Source organism: Coregonus lavaretus (assembly GCF_964263955.1).
Source record: "Coregonus lavaretus genome assembly, chromosome: 27".
Taxonomy (NCBI): domain Eukaryota; kingdom Metazoa; phylum Chordata; class Actinopteri; order Salmoniformes; family Salmonidae; genus Coregonus; species Coregonus lavaretus.
The window spans coordinates 4,254,346-4,273,785 of record NC_140014.1 but is presented as its reverse complement, the minus strand read 5'-3'; the positions used below and the strand labels follow the sequence as shown (position 1 = coordinate 4,273,785).

The 19,440-nt window shown below is 43.1% G+C and overlaps 1 protein-coding gene across 1 annotated transcript in view; it reads right to left on the bottom strand.

Annotated features, from left to right (window-relative positions):
* Positions 1 to 19,440, bottom strand: part of babam2 (BRISC and BRCA1 A complex member 2) — a 193,113-nt gene that overhangs the window by 53,856 nt on the left and 119,817 nt on the right. The window contains exon 7 of the mRNA XM_084144123.1: positions 3,761 to 3,870. Coding sequence (XP_084000249.1) covers positions 3,761 to 3,870 — 110 coding nt within the window. The remainder of the gene's footprint in view (positions 1 to 3,760; positions 3,871 to 19,440) is intronic.

The following is a 19,440-nucleotide window of genomic DNA, read 5'->3' as shown; positions in this document are numbered from 1 at the left end:
TACTAAGAAACGGTCAATGTAGTCTTGGTAAGCAACTCCAGTGTATATTTGGCCTTGTGTTTTAGGTTATTGTCCTGCTGAAAAGTGAATTTCTCTCGCAGTGTCCGTTGGAAAGGAGACTAAACCACGTTTTCCTCTAGGATTTTGCCTGTGCTTAGCTCTATTCCGTTTCTTTCTATCATAGAAAACTCCCTAGTCCTTGCCGATGACAAGCATACCCATAACAGGATGCAGCCACTAAATACATCCACAGGTACACCTCCAATTGACTCAAATGATGTCAATTAGCCTATCAGAAGCTTCTAAAGCCATGACATCATTTTCTGGAATTTTCCAAGCTGTTTAAAGGAACAGTCAACTTAGTGTATGTAAACTTCTGACCCACTGGAATTGTGATACAGTGAATTATAAGTTAAATAATCTGTCTGTAAACAATTGTTGGAAAAATTACTTGTGTCATGCACAAAGTAGATGTCCTAACCAACTTGCCAAAACTATAGTTTGTTAACAAGAAATTTGTGGAGTGGTTGAAAAACAAGTTTTAAAGACTCCAACCTAAGTGTTTGTAAACTTCTGACTTCAACTGTTATTACTACCGTTCAAAAGTTTGGGGTCACTTATAAATGTCCTTGTTTTCGAAAGAAAAGCAATTTTTTTGTCCATTAAAATAACATCAAATTGATCAGAAATACAGTATAGACATTGTTAATGTTGTAAATGGCTATTGTAGCTGGAAACAACAGTGAAGAGGCGACTCCGGGATGCTGACCTTCTAGGCAGAGTTGCAAAGAAAAAGCCAGATCTCAGACTGGCCAATAAAAATAAATGATTAAGATGGGCAGTCTGAGAAATGGCTTTTCTACAACATACAAAATAGTCAAAATAAAGAAAAACCCTTGAATGAGTAGGTGTTCTAAAACTTTTAACTGGTAGTGTATATATTCAGGAACAAATTACCATGTGGCGTTAACCAAATCATGGACAAGCTTTTTCTGATCCACAATGAAAAATGGGCTGCTGATACTTGATTTAAACTAAACTTAGAACACCCCTGAACCATATGTCCGCCTGAAACTAACAAAAAGCCTAAGGTCAGTTTTTGCACAACTCAGATCCGGCACCCTCCCTTTGGCTATAAAGACAGTAGAATTTGCCTACTGTGTTATCTTGGGGAAATCGGAAACAAAATCCTTTTTGTGTTTTATTGCCCTCTGTATGACGATCTGAGACATTTTCTTTTAAATAAAATGTTCGGTGATAACCCTGAAATATTCTGGTTACGGGACAAGCAGAGGCTTGAATTTACTTTAGACAGGCTAAGTTTGTTCACAATGGCTAGAGGAGAAGGATACATGTATTGTTTGTGTAGTGTGGCTGGATGGTAGCTGTACTTGCTATGATTATTGCATGCGTATAATTTGTCAAATGTTATTTTGTTTTGAGTACAAGGAAAACGGTACTGTGTTTAGTAGCGTCTTGCAGTGTTGTAGTACTCGAGACTGGTCAGCTTCCATTGTCAACGCATAAAACCGCTTCGCCAGGCCAAATATTCTTGAATCATTAATACAGTATCTTAACAGCCTTTATATCTATTATAGACATGTTTGCACAGTGGGGAACCTATATGCCTTCAGTGTGTGACAGGTTCGTGATTATTTAAGGACAGCAACCGTAATACCAGCGCACTCATGTAGGAGAGTGCCCTTTTTGTAAAACACAAAGGGCCAGTGGTGTAGTGGAGGCTATACGCAGTTATAAACCAATTACCCACTTTTTTTTCAGTGGTCATTGCGTATACTCACTTCTTAATCCCTACTGATGCGTATCAAAGTAGTGTAGTGGAGGTATATGATTGATCAATTATGTAGTACAATAGAGAAATCATGCACAGAGTAGCCTACACAATCGCAAAGCAGGTGAAACATGCGCGCCGCACACAGTCTAGTTGTGGTCCTCTGTAGCTCAATTGGTAGAGCATGGCGCTTGTAATGCCAGGGTAGTGGGTTCGATCCCCGGGACCACCCATACGTAAAAATGGGACAAGCATGCATTGCCAGGCCAACTGCAGAAGGACGAGGAGGCTACAATTCCCCATTGTTTATTAGTGCAATTTTGACGGCCAACTAGCTGAAAAAGTTTGAGGGTTTATCTAATGTTCCTTTGTTAGATTGTAGCTCATCTTACCCTGGAAAGCATTAGTTGTTGATCTTGTTGTTGTTGATGTGCATACCTGAGGAAGAGAGAGCCTACCTTTTCATGGTTGTTTGGTCAATAGGACTGTAAAGTTCCCAAATGTAAGAGGACTCCTGTGGTGTTTACATATTTGCAGAAATCCATTCAGGTGTATTTTGTGGCTTTTGGCGAATGCGTTCTAATGATCTAAAGTCGGCATTCGGAACTGCCTGTAAACACACAGTCCAGTTCAAAGTGAATGATGGCAGGCCCGTGTGGCAAATGGCTTGTTTTCATAAAGCCTACTGTATCTCTGATTGGCTATAGCGCACCGCTCTATATTAATTGTCCAAACGCACGGCCGCTTTTCCACTCTACATTGCTATAGAATTTTCACAAATACCTTAGTATACGTAATTCCCTAAGAATTTATGACAATTTGAAAATGTTGTCAGTTCCATTTTAAATGCAACATGTTTCACACACATAACTTATTTTCAAAGATATGGCTAACAACAGCAATGAAGTGCTGCAATGGAACACACAGTTCCATTAACCAGATGATGATAATTGAAACTTAACTTCTTGTTGAAAGTAATTATTGAAAAGGGAGAAGCTAACAAATGAGCAACAACATCATCTTTGATAACACCTGGTGCAAACTAGCCGACAACAAAAGCTAGCTAGCTAGACCTTGGAAAAACTACTGCTCGCTATTGCGCAGTGACCTGTTGCCCTTCAAGAAGACAGAAGTTTCCATTAGTTTTTGTAAAAACGGTCCCACCCATTAAGTAAAAATGTAATTGGTTGATTCCACTGTCACGGCAAAAATGTGCCCTAATACAGTTGAATGGCAGACACCTTTATATAGCTTCTGATGGCTTAGCCAACGGCTAACTTAACTAGCTAGATTTATCTTCCCAGAGACCAGCAAAGAAAAATCATGATTGGATCTTTTTTACTCTTCAGTGTTAACCCTTTCCTTTCCAACAAAAACTTAAGAGATTAAATCAGAACATCATTGAAAATAATACTATAAATATCATTATTATTAAGGCGTAGAAGTCCAATTGTTCCCCACTGTGTTTGGGTTAGTAATAATTTGTAGAGTGGTTCCATTTTCCCTCAGCATGCATTTTCTTTACTATTTTGAAAATCTAAAGAATCCATATGTTGTTCTGAAATATGAATACAGAAATATTTTGAACTTATTATGGTGGTGTTTTGACAAAATTACAACCAGACTTTTTCTGGTCTGCGGTCTTGACTCTGTCTCGGAACCCCCTCCGGTCTTGGTCTTGACTGACTAAATTTGCTCTGGTCTTGAATCGGTCTCGCTTTAGGAGGTCTCGAACACAACACTGGCGTCTTGTAAGCCCATGTGGGATGGGCACCTGGTAGGTGTATGACATAAATCATATCAAATCAATCATATACGCCATTTAGCAGAGGCTGTGGAAGTGACTTACTTTTTATACATATGGGTGTCCCAAGGAATCGAACCCACAATCCTGGCGTTGCAAGCGCCATGCTCTACCAACTAAGCCATACAGGACCAATGACCATATTAACTGATTCATACACTTACTGTTCAATGCTGGGGGACAGGTAGAGTTTAGGGAACACCTGGGTGGCCTCTGCGTCTTCAAAGCTGACGGAGAGAAGAGCCACGTCTTCCCCGGGGTCCAACGCTGTGTCCTGAGGGAGAGGGGGAGTTAGTACTCACAAATAAGTATCATTTCACTTCTCCATGACTGGTATTAGTGAATTCATCAAATCAATGATCAATGAAAATCTTCCCCATACTGTAGGATATTTGGATAAAAAAAAACACAGCTGAGGTGAGCTGTACTTCAGTATTGAGTCAAGCTCAACCCTAACAAGTCCAGTTTAGCCTAGCCTGCTTAGGCTCAATTCCCAGTCCAAACCTGATTTAAGTACATCTGAGTGTATGTGATTGAGATGGACACACAAATAGAGGGCAAGAGAGAAAAAGATAAAGAATGAGAAGAAAAAATTAAGAGTTAAGAGACCATTGGACACATCTGATTAGTTTCACGCCTCAGCTGCAGCCGAGTAGCGGCGCTGATGACTGGAAGTACTAATCAAATCATGGGAGAGAGAGAGAAGCCACCTGAAGCCGCTCTAGATGAGCAGATGATGCCGATCCATCTCTTCAAGGTTTTGATTTCCTCCCTCCCTCCGTTCTCTTTCTATATCTATCAGTCCTTTTTCCTAGAGCTAGCCCCACCCCCCACCGTTATGGATCATCATTAGCAGGATCCGACATTAAGCCCCACTCACGGTTCGCGCTAACTGAACGAGGGCTGGGGCGTTAATCAAATGTCTTACAGTCGGTTTGAACTCATCCATTTGTGCTAATCGCTGCCCTTCCCGGCGAGATGGAATCTCCCTCACCACCATACGATATGTGTTGAGGCGCGGCGCTACCAGTTTCCTCAGCCAGGCGACTCAACACGGCCAACCACGTAACCAAAGCAGGCACAATGAGGTCTGTCAAAGAGAAGATTAAGCTGCCTTTTCTTCGATAGACATGAAATGGTTAAATGAGCCAAAGGTGGCTGTGTGCACTCCCTCATCGGGCAGTTTCTCTCAGAGTCAAAGCGGTTAATTGTGTTTTGTGTAACCTAATTGCTATTGCGGTTGGGTTTTAATTAAAAGCGTTACGATTGATGCTTGAGGGTGTTGGGTACATGACTCCTTCACATCAATGACTCCCTCTCTGGCCGAGGGAGTTGGGAACATGACTCCTTCACATCAATGACTCCCTCTCTGGCCCTGAATGAGGATGGCCACCACACTGCCCATCGACGTTGGGATTTCCATACCACTGGTTCAAGGGGGGGGGGGGGGGGGGGCTCAAAATGACCCATCTGAATTAGTGTTGGTGGCTCAGTGTTGGGACTTTGCCATAATGGACTTTGTATTTCAGAAACAATATGAATAGAGATGTCAGGGGCCTCTGCAGGCAAGGAGAAAGTTCCCTAGCCCGGGCAGAAAAGAGTGATGCACAACACACAACATATAACACTAAACAACACTTCTTCCCAAATTATAATGGTGTGCGTATGTACCAACAGCCACAACAACAACGATGGCTGCCTCATGTCTCATCCTGTCCCTCGTCAAAGCCAATAACATAGAGAGGGAAAGAAAGAGAATAGGGTGTCTGTCTGGCATTCAAATGTGTTGCCTGATTGAATCAGCTTGCGTCAATATAGTGGATGTATGCGTCAGTAAGCAAATACGCTCCTTCCCCGAGTTCACTTCTGAGCTACCGGGGTCGACTATCTGGGACGGACTAAGTAGACGGAAAGGTGGGGGAGGAGGAAGAATAAGATGAGGGGGAAGGTAAGACAGTCGTTTCCCCCAGTTTTCGCTGTCAAATTCAGACCTCGTCTGTCGCCGGCGAGGTGACCAAACGGATACTTATTTTAAAGCAACGCTTGTGAAGAGAGAAGGAATGTACAGAAGGTGAGAGTTGGGGTGGGAAAGAACATCGGGTTCTTCTGCATGGGTGGCACTGTGTCGCGGTCCTTGAGAGGCTTTCGTCTCAGACGGACAGTCAAAGAACCTTGTTTGGAGATGATTCACTTCGTCTCGTCCCAAAGGACAACAAGCAGCTGTCAACAGACATATGACATCACGGAAACAGAAACAAACGAGGGAGGACCCTGAACTCTTCTGTTTTCTTTTTACCGCTATCAAACACTATTAGTCTGCTGCAATATGCTGATACACACGTGTCTGCATGGGTACACTCACTCTGTGTATCCACGCCTCCCTGCAGTTTTGGTTGCATAAATGTCCTCTTCCGTATGAGGCCAAACTCCTGACTTGCAATATGCATACAGAACTTCAGAACACGTTCAGAACATAATGAGGTGTTCCAGGGACACCAGGAATTCTCCAATCATGAGTTGGTTGAGTGACAGAGGGGTAACGCACAATTTCAGCCTACATGACCTTAGAAATGGTCCAACTACATCCACCTCCTCTAACTTGACTTCAAGTCCAAGTTTGGTCTGAAGATGATTGGTGGGGAAGCTTACATCCTCACAAACGGCAGTGCAGATGTCAAAGTCGGGGTGTGGTCTCCAAGGTAGGACACTAACCGAACTAAGAGCTTAAGATTGGGTTATGTAAATGAGGTAAGAACAAGAAAAGGATATGTATGATTAACACTGAGAACAGAACTGAACCCACCAACACATTTTAAGCAATCATTTGTATAACTAGAAGGTAAGCGATACATTTGTTGTAAACTTTTTTATTTTGTTACAACCATACATTTGTATAACAAAATATATTTGAGAATGTGAGCTTTTATTGTCGACTGCAATACGAACTACCAAAAACGAAAACAAGAGGCTCAAAGCACACCCCAATAAACAAAATGCATCTATGCATTTGTTTATCCACAGATTGTAGGCTTTTTACAGCAATACACTTCGGGCCAAGTGCTGCCTGCTTAAGTAAAGAGCGGAAAAGCTAACAATTTTTAAAACCCACTCCACAGGCAATAGGCAGGGCCTTAATGAAGAACATCACCATGGGGGGAAATGAGTCTCTAAAATGACACCGGTTGGAGGACTGCGAGTCAGGGAGGGAGTCCTTAAGGGAGTGGGTGGACGGGGGCAGTTACTTACTGCACACCCCGGGAGTATGTGAGTCAGCCCCAAAGACTGGGGTTGAGAGAGAGGGTGAAGGGTGTATGAATGTGTGTGTGTGTGTGTGTGTGTGGGGGGGGCTGCCCTAAGTCTTCATGTGGCCACTACTCCACTGTTAGCCTTGCACCCTCCTCTCATCCGTCTCTCTCTCTCTCTCTTTTCTTCTTCTCCCTCCTTCCCTCTGTCTGTTGATGCCCAGCCTGTAGCATCTCCTCTCTGTGACAGGTTGGAGATGTGACAGCTGTCCTTACGCCAGACCATGTGCGGCCAATGTCACAACACGCATTCCTAAACAGACAATGCTCTCGACAAGGGCAGTACGGAGGTAAGGACTTTTGTCCGTCTTATTTGCCCATCTCCAAATGTCATGGGCATCATCATGGTGCAGCTCGAGTGACACAGGGGTTATTGCGTAAGGATGAGGGCAGCTCCTGGGCTTGCTTTGAGATTCTCTGTCCATCTGTCTGGACACAGCTTTCCACCGCCACAACGCAACCTGCCAGTCAACATTCTTGAACGAAAGTAAAAATCTTGAGGTCTACATTGAGAATGGTAATGAGCTGAAAACCCCCCAGCAAAACATGTAGGTGGGTGTCTGGGAGATTTTGAGGAGCTCTGACGTTTCAGTTGGTGCTTGGAGCTAAATGGTTCCTTTGCATGAGGGACACTAACCAAACCAAATTGCCTGATTCTGATCCCAGGCTTTGTCAACTGGATTTCGGATTTTTGAAGTGGAGAATAAAGAACTTCCATTGACGAGGAAACTAAAACTAATTACGCTGTTGCACCATCATGAGACTTCTGCGTCCACTTTACAAATTGCCTACTATCGATGGGGTTGTCCATTTTGTTGAGAGCTCATAACTGCAATGTGCCATTAGATAGCAAAGCAGTGTCTTGTAGAGCAATTTTTATTCAATTTTCTTTCATTGCTTTGATGTCGAAATGACATTTTCTCATTTCAGAGGAAGCACACGAGAGGGGATATTGGAAAATCGTTTCATAACAACATATTTCCACCTGCTCTTCAAGGGGTTATTCCAAGAATGGGTGAATAAGATGGAAGATACAAGGGCATCACCATAGCTTCACCGTGTACAGTATAGCACAGAAACACTAAATGAACATAAGTCTTCTTTAAAACAATCTTCTTTACAATTACATTTACCAGAAAGGTAAGGTTATAATGCCATGCATATTCAAGAGACCTAGCTTTCAACTGATTGAAAATATGTCCAAACAAGCAATGGCGATACGGAGGGACATGTTGTGTCGAGGTTCATAGGCTTGATGTAAGCTTTGTGCCACAACGCCCAGAGGCGGAAAACCGTATATCATAGGGTCAAGGTGGCTGTTGCCAATGCACGTCTCATCGCATTAAATGTTCTGTTCTGACAGACTTAGGAGGGAAGTTGAGGATGTGAGATTGTTCCTAATAAAATGTTACTGTGTGGAAGAAGGGGGGGGGGGGGGGATCTTGTGAGGCCAGTGCAGTATGCTCTCTATGGTAAGATGTCCCCAAGCCTTCCAAAACCTGCATATATACAGTGAGGGAAAAAAGTATTTGATCCCCTGCTGATTTTGTACGTTTGCCCACTGACAAAGAAATGATCAGTCTATAATTTTAATGGTAGGTTTATTTGAACAGTGAGAGACAGAATAACAACAAAAAAAAATCAGAAAACGCATGTTTAAATTGATTTGCATTTTAATGAGGGAAATAAGTATTTGACCCCTCTGCAAAACATGAATTAGTCCTTGGTGGCAAAACCCTTGTTGGCAATCACAGAGGTCAGACGTTTCTTGTAGTTGACCACCAGGTTTGCACACATCTCAGGAGGGATTTTGTCCCACTCCTCTTTGCAGATCTTCTCCACGTCATTAAGGTTTCGAGCCTGACGTTTGGCGACTCGAACCTTCAGCTCCCTCCACAGATTTTCTATGGGATTAAGGTCTGGAGACTGGCTAGGCCACTCCAGGACCTTAATGTGCTCCTTCTTGAGCCACTCCTTTGTTGCCTTGGCCATGTGTTTTGGGTCATTGTCATGCTGGAATACACATCCACAACCCATTTTCAATGCCCTGGCTGAGGGAAGGAGGTTCTCACCCAAGATTTGACAGTACATGGCCCCGTCCATCGTCCCTTTGATGCGGTGAAGTTGTCCTGTCCCCTTAGCAGAAAAACACCACCAAAGCATAATGTTTCCACCTCCATGTTTGATGGTGGGGATGGTGTTCTTGGGGTCATAGGCAGCATTCCTCCTCCTCCAAACATGGCGAGTTGAGTTGATGCCAAAGAGCTCAATTTTGGTCTCATCTGACCACAACACTTTCACCCAGTTCTCCTCTGAATCATTCAGATGTTCATTGGCAAACTTTAGACGTCACTTTATATATGCTTTCTTGAGCAGGGGGACCTTGCAGGTGCTGCAGGAATTCAGTCCTTCACGGCGTAGTGTGTTACCAATTGTTTTCTTGGTGACTATGGTCCCAGCTGCCTTGAGATCATTGACAAGATCCTCCCGTGTAGTTCTGGGCTGATTCCTCACCGTTCTCATGATCATTGCAACTCCACGAGGTGAGATCTTGCATGGAGCCCCAGGCCGAGGGAGATTGACAGTTATTTTGTGTTTCTTGCGAATAATCGCACCAACTGTTGTCACCTTCTCACGATGGTCTTGTAGCCCATTCCAGCCTTGTGTAGGTCTACAATCTTGTCCCTGACATCCTTGGAGAGCTCTTTGGTATTGGCCATGGTGGAGAGTTTGGAATCTGATTGATTGATTGCTTCTGTGGACAGGTGTCTTTTATACAGGTAACAAGCTGAGATTAGGAGCACTCCCTTTACATTTTACATTTACATTTTAGTCATTTAGCAGACGCTCTTATCCAGAGCGACTTACAGGAGCAATTAGGGTTAAGTGCCTTGCTTAAGGGCACATCAACAGATTTTTCACCTAGTCGGCTCGGGGATTAGAACCAGCGACCTTTCGGTTACTGGCACAACGCTCTTACCCACTAAACTACCTGCCGCCCACATGGTAGGTTTAAGAGTGTGCTCCTAATCTCAGCTCGTTACCTGTATAAAAGACACCTGGGAGCCAGAAATCTTTCTGATTGAGAGGGGGTCAAATACTTATTTCCCTCATTAAAATGCAAATCAATTTATAACATTTTTGACATGCGTTTTTCTGTATTTTGTTGTTGTTATTCTGTCTCTCACTGTTCAAATAAACCTACCATTAAAATTATATACTGATCATTTCTTTGTCAGTGGGCAAACGTACAAAATCAGCAGGGGATCAAATACTTTTTTTCCCTCACTGTATGCAGAAATTGGACCCTAGGGCCACACGCGCACACACCCTATCCTACTCACGTTCTCTCTCTGACCCTGCCAGTAGACCATGCTGGAATGCACGTAAAAGGTGGAGACGGGTAAGGTCAATCATTAACCAGCTGGCTCCATGCCGTCATATTGCATACGCCAGGGACACCACGACACAAACACACCTCAAGCCTGTTGCCATGGACATGTGTGTGAGTGTGTGTTGTGTGTGAGAGAGAGAGAGAGAGAGAGAGAGAGAGAGAGAGAGAGAGAGAGAGAGAGAGAGAGTGTCAAAGTAAGGCCCCATTAGAGCTGGGTGTGGCAGCAAAGGGAACCCACGCTGTGCCAGTTACATGCCAGGCAGTTCCAAAGTTCACTAAGAATATAAAGTAATGGTCTACAATGATGAGACAAAATATGAATTGTTTTTTTTCATGGGTGTTGGTTTTGTGGAGTGTGTAGGTGAAAACAATGCGCATCCACTGTTCCAGCTGTTATTAGTAGTTCTGTGAACTAAAGTGGCCGGGAAATCAACAGGAAAGATGTCTGTGTACGTGTTGCTTGCATATCTGATGCAATTACCAAGGACATACAAAACTAGAAAAGGTACATTTTCAGACTAAATGCAATGGTCAGAGTAGTGAGGTGGAGGCCTAATGCTATACGCAAGGCCGATAATGGGCGGAGGGTGTCATTGCTAGTGTGACATTGGCAACAATGACTCACCAGACAGGATATGCGCTGTTAGTAATCTATCTCTAGTCGAACTGTGAACATTTAAATCTTGCACAGCGCAAAAATATTGGTTGACCGAAAGTCGTCTGTTCTTTTGACCAATCAATTAGTATACATTTTTTTACGTGTTTTTTTCCATATACAGTGCATTCGGAAAGTATTCAGACCCCTTGACTTTTTCCACATCACAAATTGATTAAATTGTTTTTTTCCCTCATCAATCTACACACAATACCCCCATAACGACAACACAAAAACAGGTATTCAGACCCTTTACTCAGTACTTTGTTGGCGCACCTTTGGCAGCGATTACAGCCTTGATTCTTCTTGGGTATGACACTACAAGCTTGGCACACCTGTATTTGGGGAGTTTCTCCCATTCTTCTTTGCAGATCCTCTCAAGCTCTGTCAGGTTGGATGGGGAGCATCGCTGCACAGTTATTTTCAGGTCTCTCCAGAGATGTTCGATCGGGTTCAAGTCTGGGAAATGGCTGGGCCACTCAAGGATATTCAGAGTCTTGTCCCAAAGCCACTCCTGCGTTGTCTTGGCTGTGTGCTTAGGGTCGTTGTCCTGTTGGAAGGTGAACCTTCACCCCAGTCTGAGGTCCTGAGAGCTCTGGAGCTGGTTTTAATAAAGGATCTCTCTGTACTTTGCTCCGTTCATCTTTCCCTCGATCCTGACCAGCCTACCAATCCCTGCCGCTGAAAAATATCCCCACAGCATGATGCTGCCACCACCATGCTTCACCGTAGGGATGTTGCCAGGTTTTCTCCAGACGTGACGCTTGGCATTCAAGCCAAAGAGTTCAATCTTGGTTTAATCAGACCAGAGAATCTTGTTACACATGGTCTGAGAGTCCTTTAGGTGCCTTTTGGGAAACTCCAAGCGGGCTGTCATGTGCCTTTTACTGAGGACTGGCTTCCGTCTGGCCACTATACCATAAAGGCCTGATTGGTGGAGTGCTGGAGAGATGGTTGTCCTTCTGGAAGGTTCTCCCATCTCCACAGAGGAACTCTGGAGCTCTGTCAGCGTGAACATCGGGTTCTTGGTCACCTCCCTAACCAAGGCCCTTCTCCCCCGATTGCTCAGTTTGGCTGAGCGGCCAGCTCTTGGAAGAGTCTTGGTGGTTCAAAACTTCTTCCATTTAAGAATGATGGAGACAACTGTGTTCTTGGGGACCTTCAATGCTGCAGACATTTTTTGGTACCCTTCCCCAGATCTGTGCCTCGACACAATCCTGTCTCGGAGCTCTACGGACAATTCCTTCGACCTCATGGCTTGGTTTTTGCTCTGACATGCACTGTCAACTGTGGGGCCTTATATAGACAGGTGTGTGCCTTTCTAAATAATGTTCAATCAATTGAATTTACCACAGGTGGACTCCAATCAAGTTGTAGAAACATCAAGGATGATCAATGGAAACAGTTTGCACCTGAGCTAAATTTAGAGTCTCATAGTATAGGGTCTGAATACTTATGTAAATAAGGTATTTGTTTTTTATTTTTAATACATTTGCAAAAAAATCTAAAAACTTGTGTTTGCTTTGTCATTATGCGGTATTGTGTGTAGATTGATGAGAAAAAATAGATTTAATCAATTTTAGAATAAAGCTGTAACGTAACAAAATGTGGAAAAAGGGAAGTGGTCTGAATACTTTCCGAATGCACTGTATAGACACACCCTATGTATTTTACTAAAATTACTAAAATCAACTATACGCATTGAGCTTGTTTGACGCTTAAAGCTTACGGTTTGACGCCCTACCCCCTCGAGGGCGCCAGAGATCTAGATCACCAGAAGAAAAAACCTTAACCTGAAACAAATATTCTCCTCCTGCTCCTGCTGGCTTTTGCAGATTCTGCCATTACTCTCCTGAAGTTGCCGGTAATAGGCCACACGAGGAGTCGGTAACCTTTCTCATGTTGAATGCCAATTTATCTTACAATTTCTACCAATCTGCGTGCCAGTTATGCTTTAAATATGCACATTTTCGTGAAACAGTTTAATTTAATTTATAATAACATCTTCATATCTCAAAATCATTGTCATGTGGTTAATCAAAATTCTATCCAAATCTAAATTAAAATGATACTAACCTAAAAAGTAACTATTTTCAACACCTCCCATATATCTCTTAACACCATCCATATAGGATTTCTATTTGCCATATACAGTGGGGAGAACAAGTATTTGATACACTGCCGATTTTGCAGGTTTTCCTACTTACAAAGCATGTAGAGGTCTGTAATTTTTATCATAGGTACACTTCAACTGTGAGAGACGGAATCTAAAACAAAAATCCAGAGCATCATATTGTATGATTTTTAAGTAATTAATTTGCATTTTATTGCATGACATAAGTATTTGATACATCAGAAAAGCAGAACTTAATATTTGGTACAGAAACCTTTGTTTGCAATTACAGAGATCATACGTTTCCTGTAGGTCTTGACCAGGTTTGCACACACTGCAGCAGGGATTTTGGCCCACTCCTTCATACAGACCTTCTCCAGATCCTTTAGGTTTCGGGGCTGTCGCTAGGCAATACGGACTTTCAGCTCCCTCCAAAGATTTTCAATTGGGTTCAGGTCTGGAGACTGGCTAGGCCACTCCAGGACCTTGAGATGCTTCTTACGGAGCCACTCCTTAGTTGCCCTGGCTGTGTGTTTCGGGTCGTTGTCATGCTGGAAGACCCAGCCACGACCCATCTTCAATGCTCTTACTGAGGGAAGGAGGTTGTTGGCCAAGATCTCGCGATACATGGCCCCATCCATCCTCCCCTCAATACGGTGCAGTCATCCTGTCCCCTTTGCAGAAAAGCATCCCCAAAGAATGATGTTTCCACCTCCATGCTTCACGGTTGGGATGGTGTTCTTGGAGTTGTACTCATCCTTCTTCTTCCTCCAAACACGGCGAGTGGAGTTTAGACCAAAAAGCTCTATTTTTGTCTCATCAGACCACATGACCTTCTCCCATTCCTCCTCTGGATCATCCAGATGGTCATTGGCAAACTTCAGACGGGCCTGGACATGCGCTGGCTTGAGCAGGGGGACCTTGCGTGCGCTGCAGGATTTTAATCCATGACGGCGTAGTGTGTTACTAATGGTTTTCTTTGAGACTGTGGTCCCAGCTCTCTTCAGGTCATTGACCAGGTCCTGCCGTGTAGTTCTGGGCTGATCCCTCATCTTCCTCATGATCATTGATGCCCCACAAGGTGAGATCTTGCATGGAGCCCCAGACCGAGGGTGATTGACCGTCATCTTGAACTTCTTCCATTTTCTAATAATTGCGCCAACAGTTGTTGCCTTCTCACCAAGCTGCTTGCCTATTGTCCTGTAGCCCATCCCATCCTTGTGCAGGTCTACAATTTGATCCCTGATGTCCTTACACAGCGCTCTGGTCTTGGCCATTGTGGAGAGGTTGGAGTCTGTTTGATTGAGTGTGTGGACAGGTGTCTTTTATACAGGTAACATGTTCAAACAGGTGCAGTTAATACAGGTAATGAGTGGAGAACAGGAGGGCTTCTTAAAGAAAAACTAACAGGTCTGTGAGAGCAGGAATTCTTACTGGTTGGTAGGTGATCAAATACTTATGTCATGCAATAAAATGCAAATTAATTACTTAAAAATCATACAATGTGATGTTCTGGATTTTTGTTTTAGATTCCGTCTCTCACAGTTGAAGTGTACCTATGATAAAAATTACAGACCTCTACATGCTTTGTAAGTAGGAAAACCTGCAAAATCGGCAGTGTATCAAATACTTGTTCTCCCCACTGTATGTTACTGCTCGGCTAAAACAATCTGGGTCGACCAACAGCCTAGCAACCAAATAATCGGCCAGTCGACTAATTGGGGTCAGCCCTACAACACAGACATTGTTTCACCAACCCAAACACCACACACACCCTTCGTTGCCTGGGAATTAGATGGGATCAAACACCTGTTGGTGAGTCACAACCACAGGTTAAATTGTTCTTAGCACAACAAACAGCTGGGTAGACGATAGTCAGCACGAGTCATTCACCAAAGGAGGAGTCAATGCATGTGGACATCTATACCTTCAGGTGGTGAATGCGATGTTCCCACGTTCAGTGAGGGGGAGAAACTATGGAGAGTCTGGGGACACTGCAAGTATAAATGGATGAGCAAGCTAAATGGATGGTTTAAGCCAAGGGTAGACTAGGACACCATGTTTGAGACTATATTCGATGAGAAAATGCAAAGAGATATCAGAGTCCAGCCAATGTCGGATTCTATGGAAGCACAGGAAAAGTGTTTAGCAAACACACTAACATATGAACTTAAGGGACCCATTTCAATGATGGGAAAATGTAAACATTGAGGAAGAATCTCGAGAAGGTGGGGATGATGATAGGATAAGGCAGAGGAGAGAATGACAGACTTAACAGATACAGTAGACTGTTTATTCATTTATTCAATATTAGAAGGGATTTATTTTACACAATGACTCAACGTCATAGAGAGCAACAGTAATGGCGTCTTTTTGTAGGCACTAATGGAGGCGAAGTCCGCCATGGCACGCTTGCCAAAGCCTATGGGGAAATGAATGTTTTTTTTTTTATGGGTTTTGGATCAACGCCAGAAATAAGGTCTGTGGTAAACACAGGCTTAGGAGATCTTATATGTTTTGTTCTATGAGATCACCTTCATCAACTAACGTAACCTTTTGTGAATTTTGAAGCATTTTGTAATCAAAACAAGTAAAAAGCTAACGATGCGCTAACATGTAAAAAATAAAACTACACCTCTGGTCGCTTGTCTTTGACGTCCAGCTAACAGTCTTAGCTTACCATATCAGACGGACCCAAAGTCTCCTCTGGACAACATCGCTTAGAAACCTTTAAAACTAGCACCTTCCCACTGAAGAGATATGGTTCCAGCCTGGAGCAAAACAATGTACCATCCTTGTGTTTTCTTTCGAGCTGGTACGCAAAAAGCTAGCATATTTTGTAGTTGTATTTATTAAGGATTAAGGAAATTATATACATTCTTAAATTCTTAGTCATTTAGCAGACACTCTTATCCAGAGCGACTTACAGGAGCAATTAGGGTTAAGTGCCTTGCTCAAGGGCACATCGACAGATTTTTCACCTAGTCGGCTCGGGGATTAGAACCAGCTACAGTGGGGAAAAAAAGTATTTAGTCAGCCACCAATTGTGCAAGTTCTCCCACTTAAAAAGATGAGAGAGGCCTGTAATTTTCATCATAGGTACACGTCAACTATGACAGACAAATTGAGAGAAAAAAATTCAGAACATCACATTGTAGGATTTTTTATGAATTTATTTGCAAATTATGGTGGAAAATAAGTATTTGGTCACCTACAAACAAGCAAGATTTCTGGCTCTCACAGACCTGTAACAACTTCTTTAAGAGGCTCCTCTGTCCTCCACTCGTTACCTGTATTACTGGCACCTGTTTGAACTTGTTATCAGTATAAAAGACACCTGTCCACAACCTCAAACAGTCACACTCCAAACTCCACTATGGCCAAGACCAAAGAGCTGTCAAAGGACACCAGAAACAAAATTGTAGACCTGCACCAGGCTGGGAAGACTAAATCTGCAATAGGTAAGCAGCTTGGTTTGAAGAAATCAACTGTGGGAGCAATTATTAGGAAATGGAAGACATACAAGACCACTGATAATCTCCCTCGATCTGGGGCTCCACGCAAGATCTCACCCCGTGGGGTCAAAATGATCACAAGAACGGTGAGCATAAATCCCAGAACCACACGGCGGGACCTAGTGAATGACCTGCAGAGAGCTGGAACCAAAGTAACAAAGCCTACCATCAGTAACACACTACGCCGCCAGGGACTCAAATCCTGCAGTGCCAGACGTGTCCCCCTGCTTAAGCCAGTACATGTCCAGGCCTGTCTGAAGATTGCTAGAGTGCATTTGGATGATCCAGAAGAGGATTGGGAGAATGTCATATGGTCAAATGAAACCAAAATAGAACTTTTTGGTAAAAACTCAACTCGTCGTGTTTGGAGGACAAAGAATGCTGAGTTGCATCCAAAGAACACCATACCTACTGTGAAGCATGGGGGTGGAAACATCATGCTTTGGGGCTGTTTTTCTGCAAAGGGACCAGGACGACTGATCCGTGTAAAGGAAAGAATGAATGGGGCCATGTATCGTGAGATTTTGAGTGAAAACCTCCTTCCATCAGCAAGGGCATTGTAGATGAAACGTGGCAGGGTCTTTCAGCATGACAATGATCCCAAACACACTGCCCGGGCAACGAAGGAGTGGCTTCGTAAGAAGCATTTCAAGGTCCTGGAGTGGCCTAGCCAGTCTCCAGATCTCAACCCCATAGAAAATCTTTGGAGGGAGTTGAAAGTCCGTGTTGCCCAGCGACAGCCCCAAAACATCACTGCTCTAGAGGAGATCTGCATGGAGGAATGGGCCAAAATACCAGCAACAGTGTGTGAAAACCTTGTGAAGACTTACAGAAAACGTTTGACCTGTGTCATTGCCAACAAAGGGTATATAACAAAGTATTGAGAAACTTTTGTTATTGACCAAATACTTATTTCCCACCATAATCTGCAAATAAATTCATTAAAAATCCTACAATGTGATTTTCTGGAAAATTTTTTCTTCATTTTGTCTGTCATAGTTGACGTGTACCTACGATGAAAATTACAGGCCTCTCTCATCTTTTTAAGTGGGAGAACTTGCACAATTGGTGGCTGACTAAATACTTTTTTCCCCCACTGTACCTTTCGGTTACTGGCACAACGCTCTTAACCACTAAGCTACATTACATTTCATGACATTACATTTCATAACAATTTTCACAACTCATTAATTGTGTTGCCTAAGGCCACTACTCTACTACCACATATCTACAATACAACATCCATGTGTACGTGTGTGTAGAGTGCGTGTCTTATCATGTGTATGTGTAAGCGTGTGTGTCTCTTCACAGTGTCCATAAGGTGTATTTTTATCTGTTTTTTAAATCTGATTCTACTGCTTCCATCAGTTACCTGATGTGGAATAGAGTTCTATGTAGCCATGGATTTACGTAGTACTGTGCGCCTCCAATAGTCTGTTCTTGACTTTGGGATTGTGAAGAGACCTTTGGTGGCATGTCTTGTGGGGTATGCATGGGTGTCCGAGCTGTGTGCTAGTCGTTTAAACAGACACCTCGTTGCATTCAGCATTTCAAAAAACAAGTAGTGATGAAGTCAATCTCTCCTCCACTTTGAGCCATGAGAGATGTACATGCATATTATTAATGTTAGCTCTCCGTGTAAATTTAAGGGCCATATATATATGTAATATCAGGTCTAAATAGCAGAAATTAGCACTGGCTCACCAGAAGCTGCTAGCTCGAGAGGCTAGCCTCTGAAGAGAGGGCTAATTCACACGCTGGTTAGATTAAAATGGCCATTGCTGGCTTGTTTGATTGTCATTGCATTACTATTGCTTGAGCGAGGGGGTTACTGGGATGGATATTGGGATGAGGGGCTTCTTCTGTTAGACTGCACTGTAAGTGGAGCCATCATCACGGTCTTCTATCTGTGGCCCGGGAGCATTGCGATGGTCAAAATGACCATGCAATCTTGATGCTTATTGAATCGCAAACCACTGACAGTGATTTGGTTTGTTCTAATTCAAAGAACACCCACATACATGCGTACGCACATGAACACATACAAATGCATTCACAGACACGTAGCTCATTAACTGAATTACCAATAAACTAATGCAACATATGCGACCAAGCTTTAACTTCCTAACATACACATATTTTAAACAGCAATAAACCGATTATCTATAGATTATCTCTGAGTTCAAGACAGTACATTCCAATTATCAATTTAAGTCACAGCAAGGCTCAACCCCCAATGCTTTTCTCTCTTATTACTCTTCTGGGCCTATCTGTTTGAGCATAAACAACATGTCTGGTCGACTTAACTAGCTTTGGGAACCTGCCAGGAGGCTACTGCAATGATCTGATAGCCTCGTTGTCCTGATTTGTGGTTTGTACATTTGCTGTGATGAGACAGTGAGCAGAACGAGATCGACAGAGATTATCCACATCGCAAAGGGTTTAAAAAGATTGTCTGAACGAATACACACACTGGAAGTACAGGGGAGGAAATCACCACAGAGCATGCTAGTAGATACCCATAGACTTCCAGTCATTGTGCTAACGTTAGTTAGCATTGGCTCGTGAAACGACATATCATTTTCTTCATACTGGCCAGACACATAAAAATGGTATCCAGGAGTTCATCTGACTCTGGGGAAATAGATAAAGGGCCTCATTACCAAAGTCCCGAAGTATCTCTCTAAGGATGTGAGCTTGTCAGCTTTGAGAGGGAGAAGGGCAGCGAAAATGAGCTAGGGAAAAGAAAGTCAAAAAAAGAGAGGAATAGAAGGAAGAGAGATAGAGAGATGAAAAGGCCAAGAAAGATGTTCGCAAGCCGAACATACGGATCGAATCCTGTTTATCAGGAGCTGGGGCATAAAC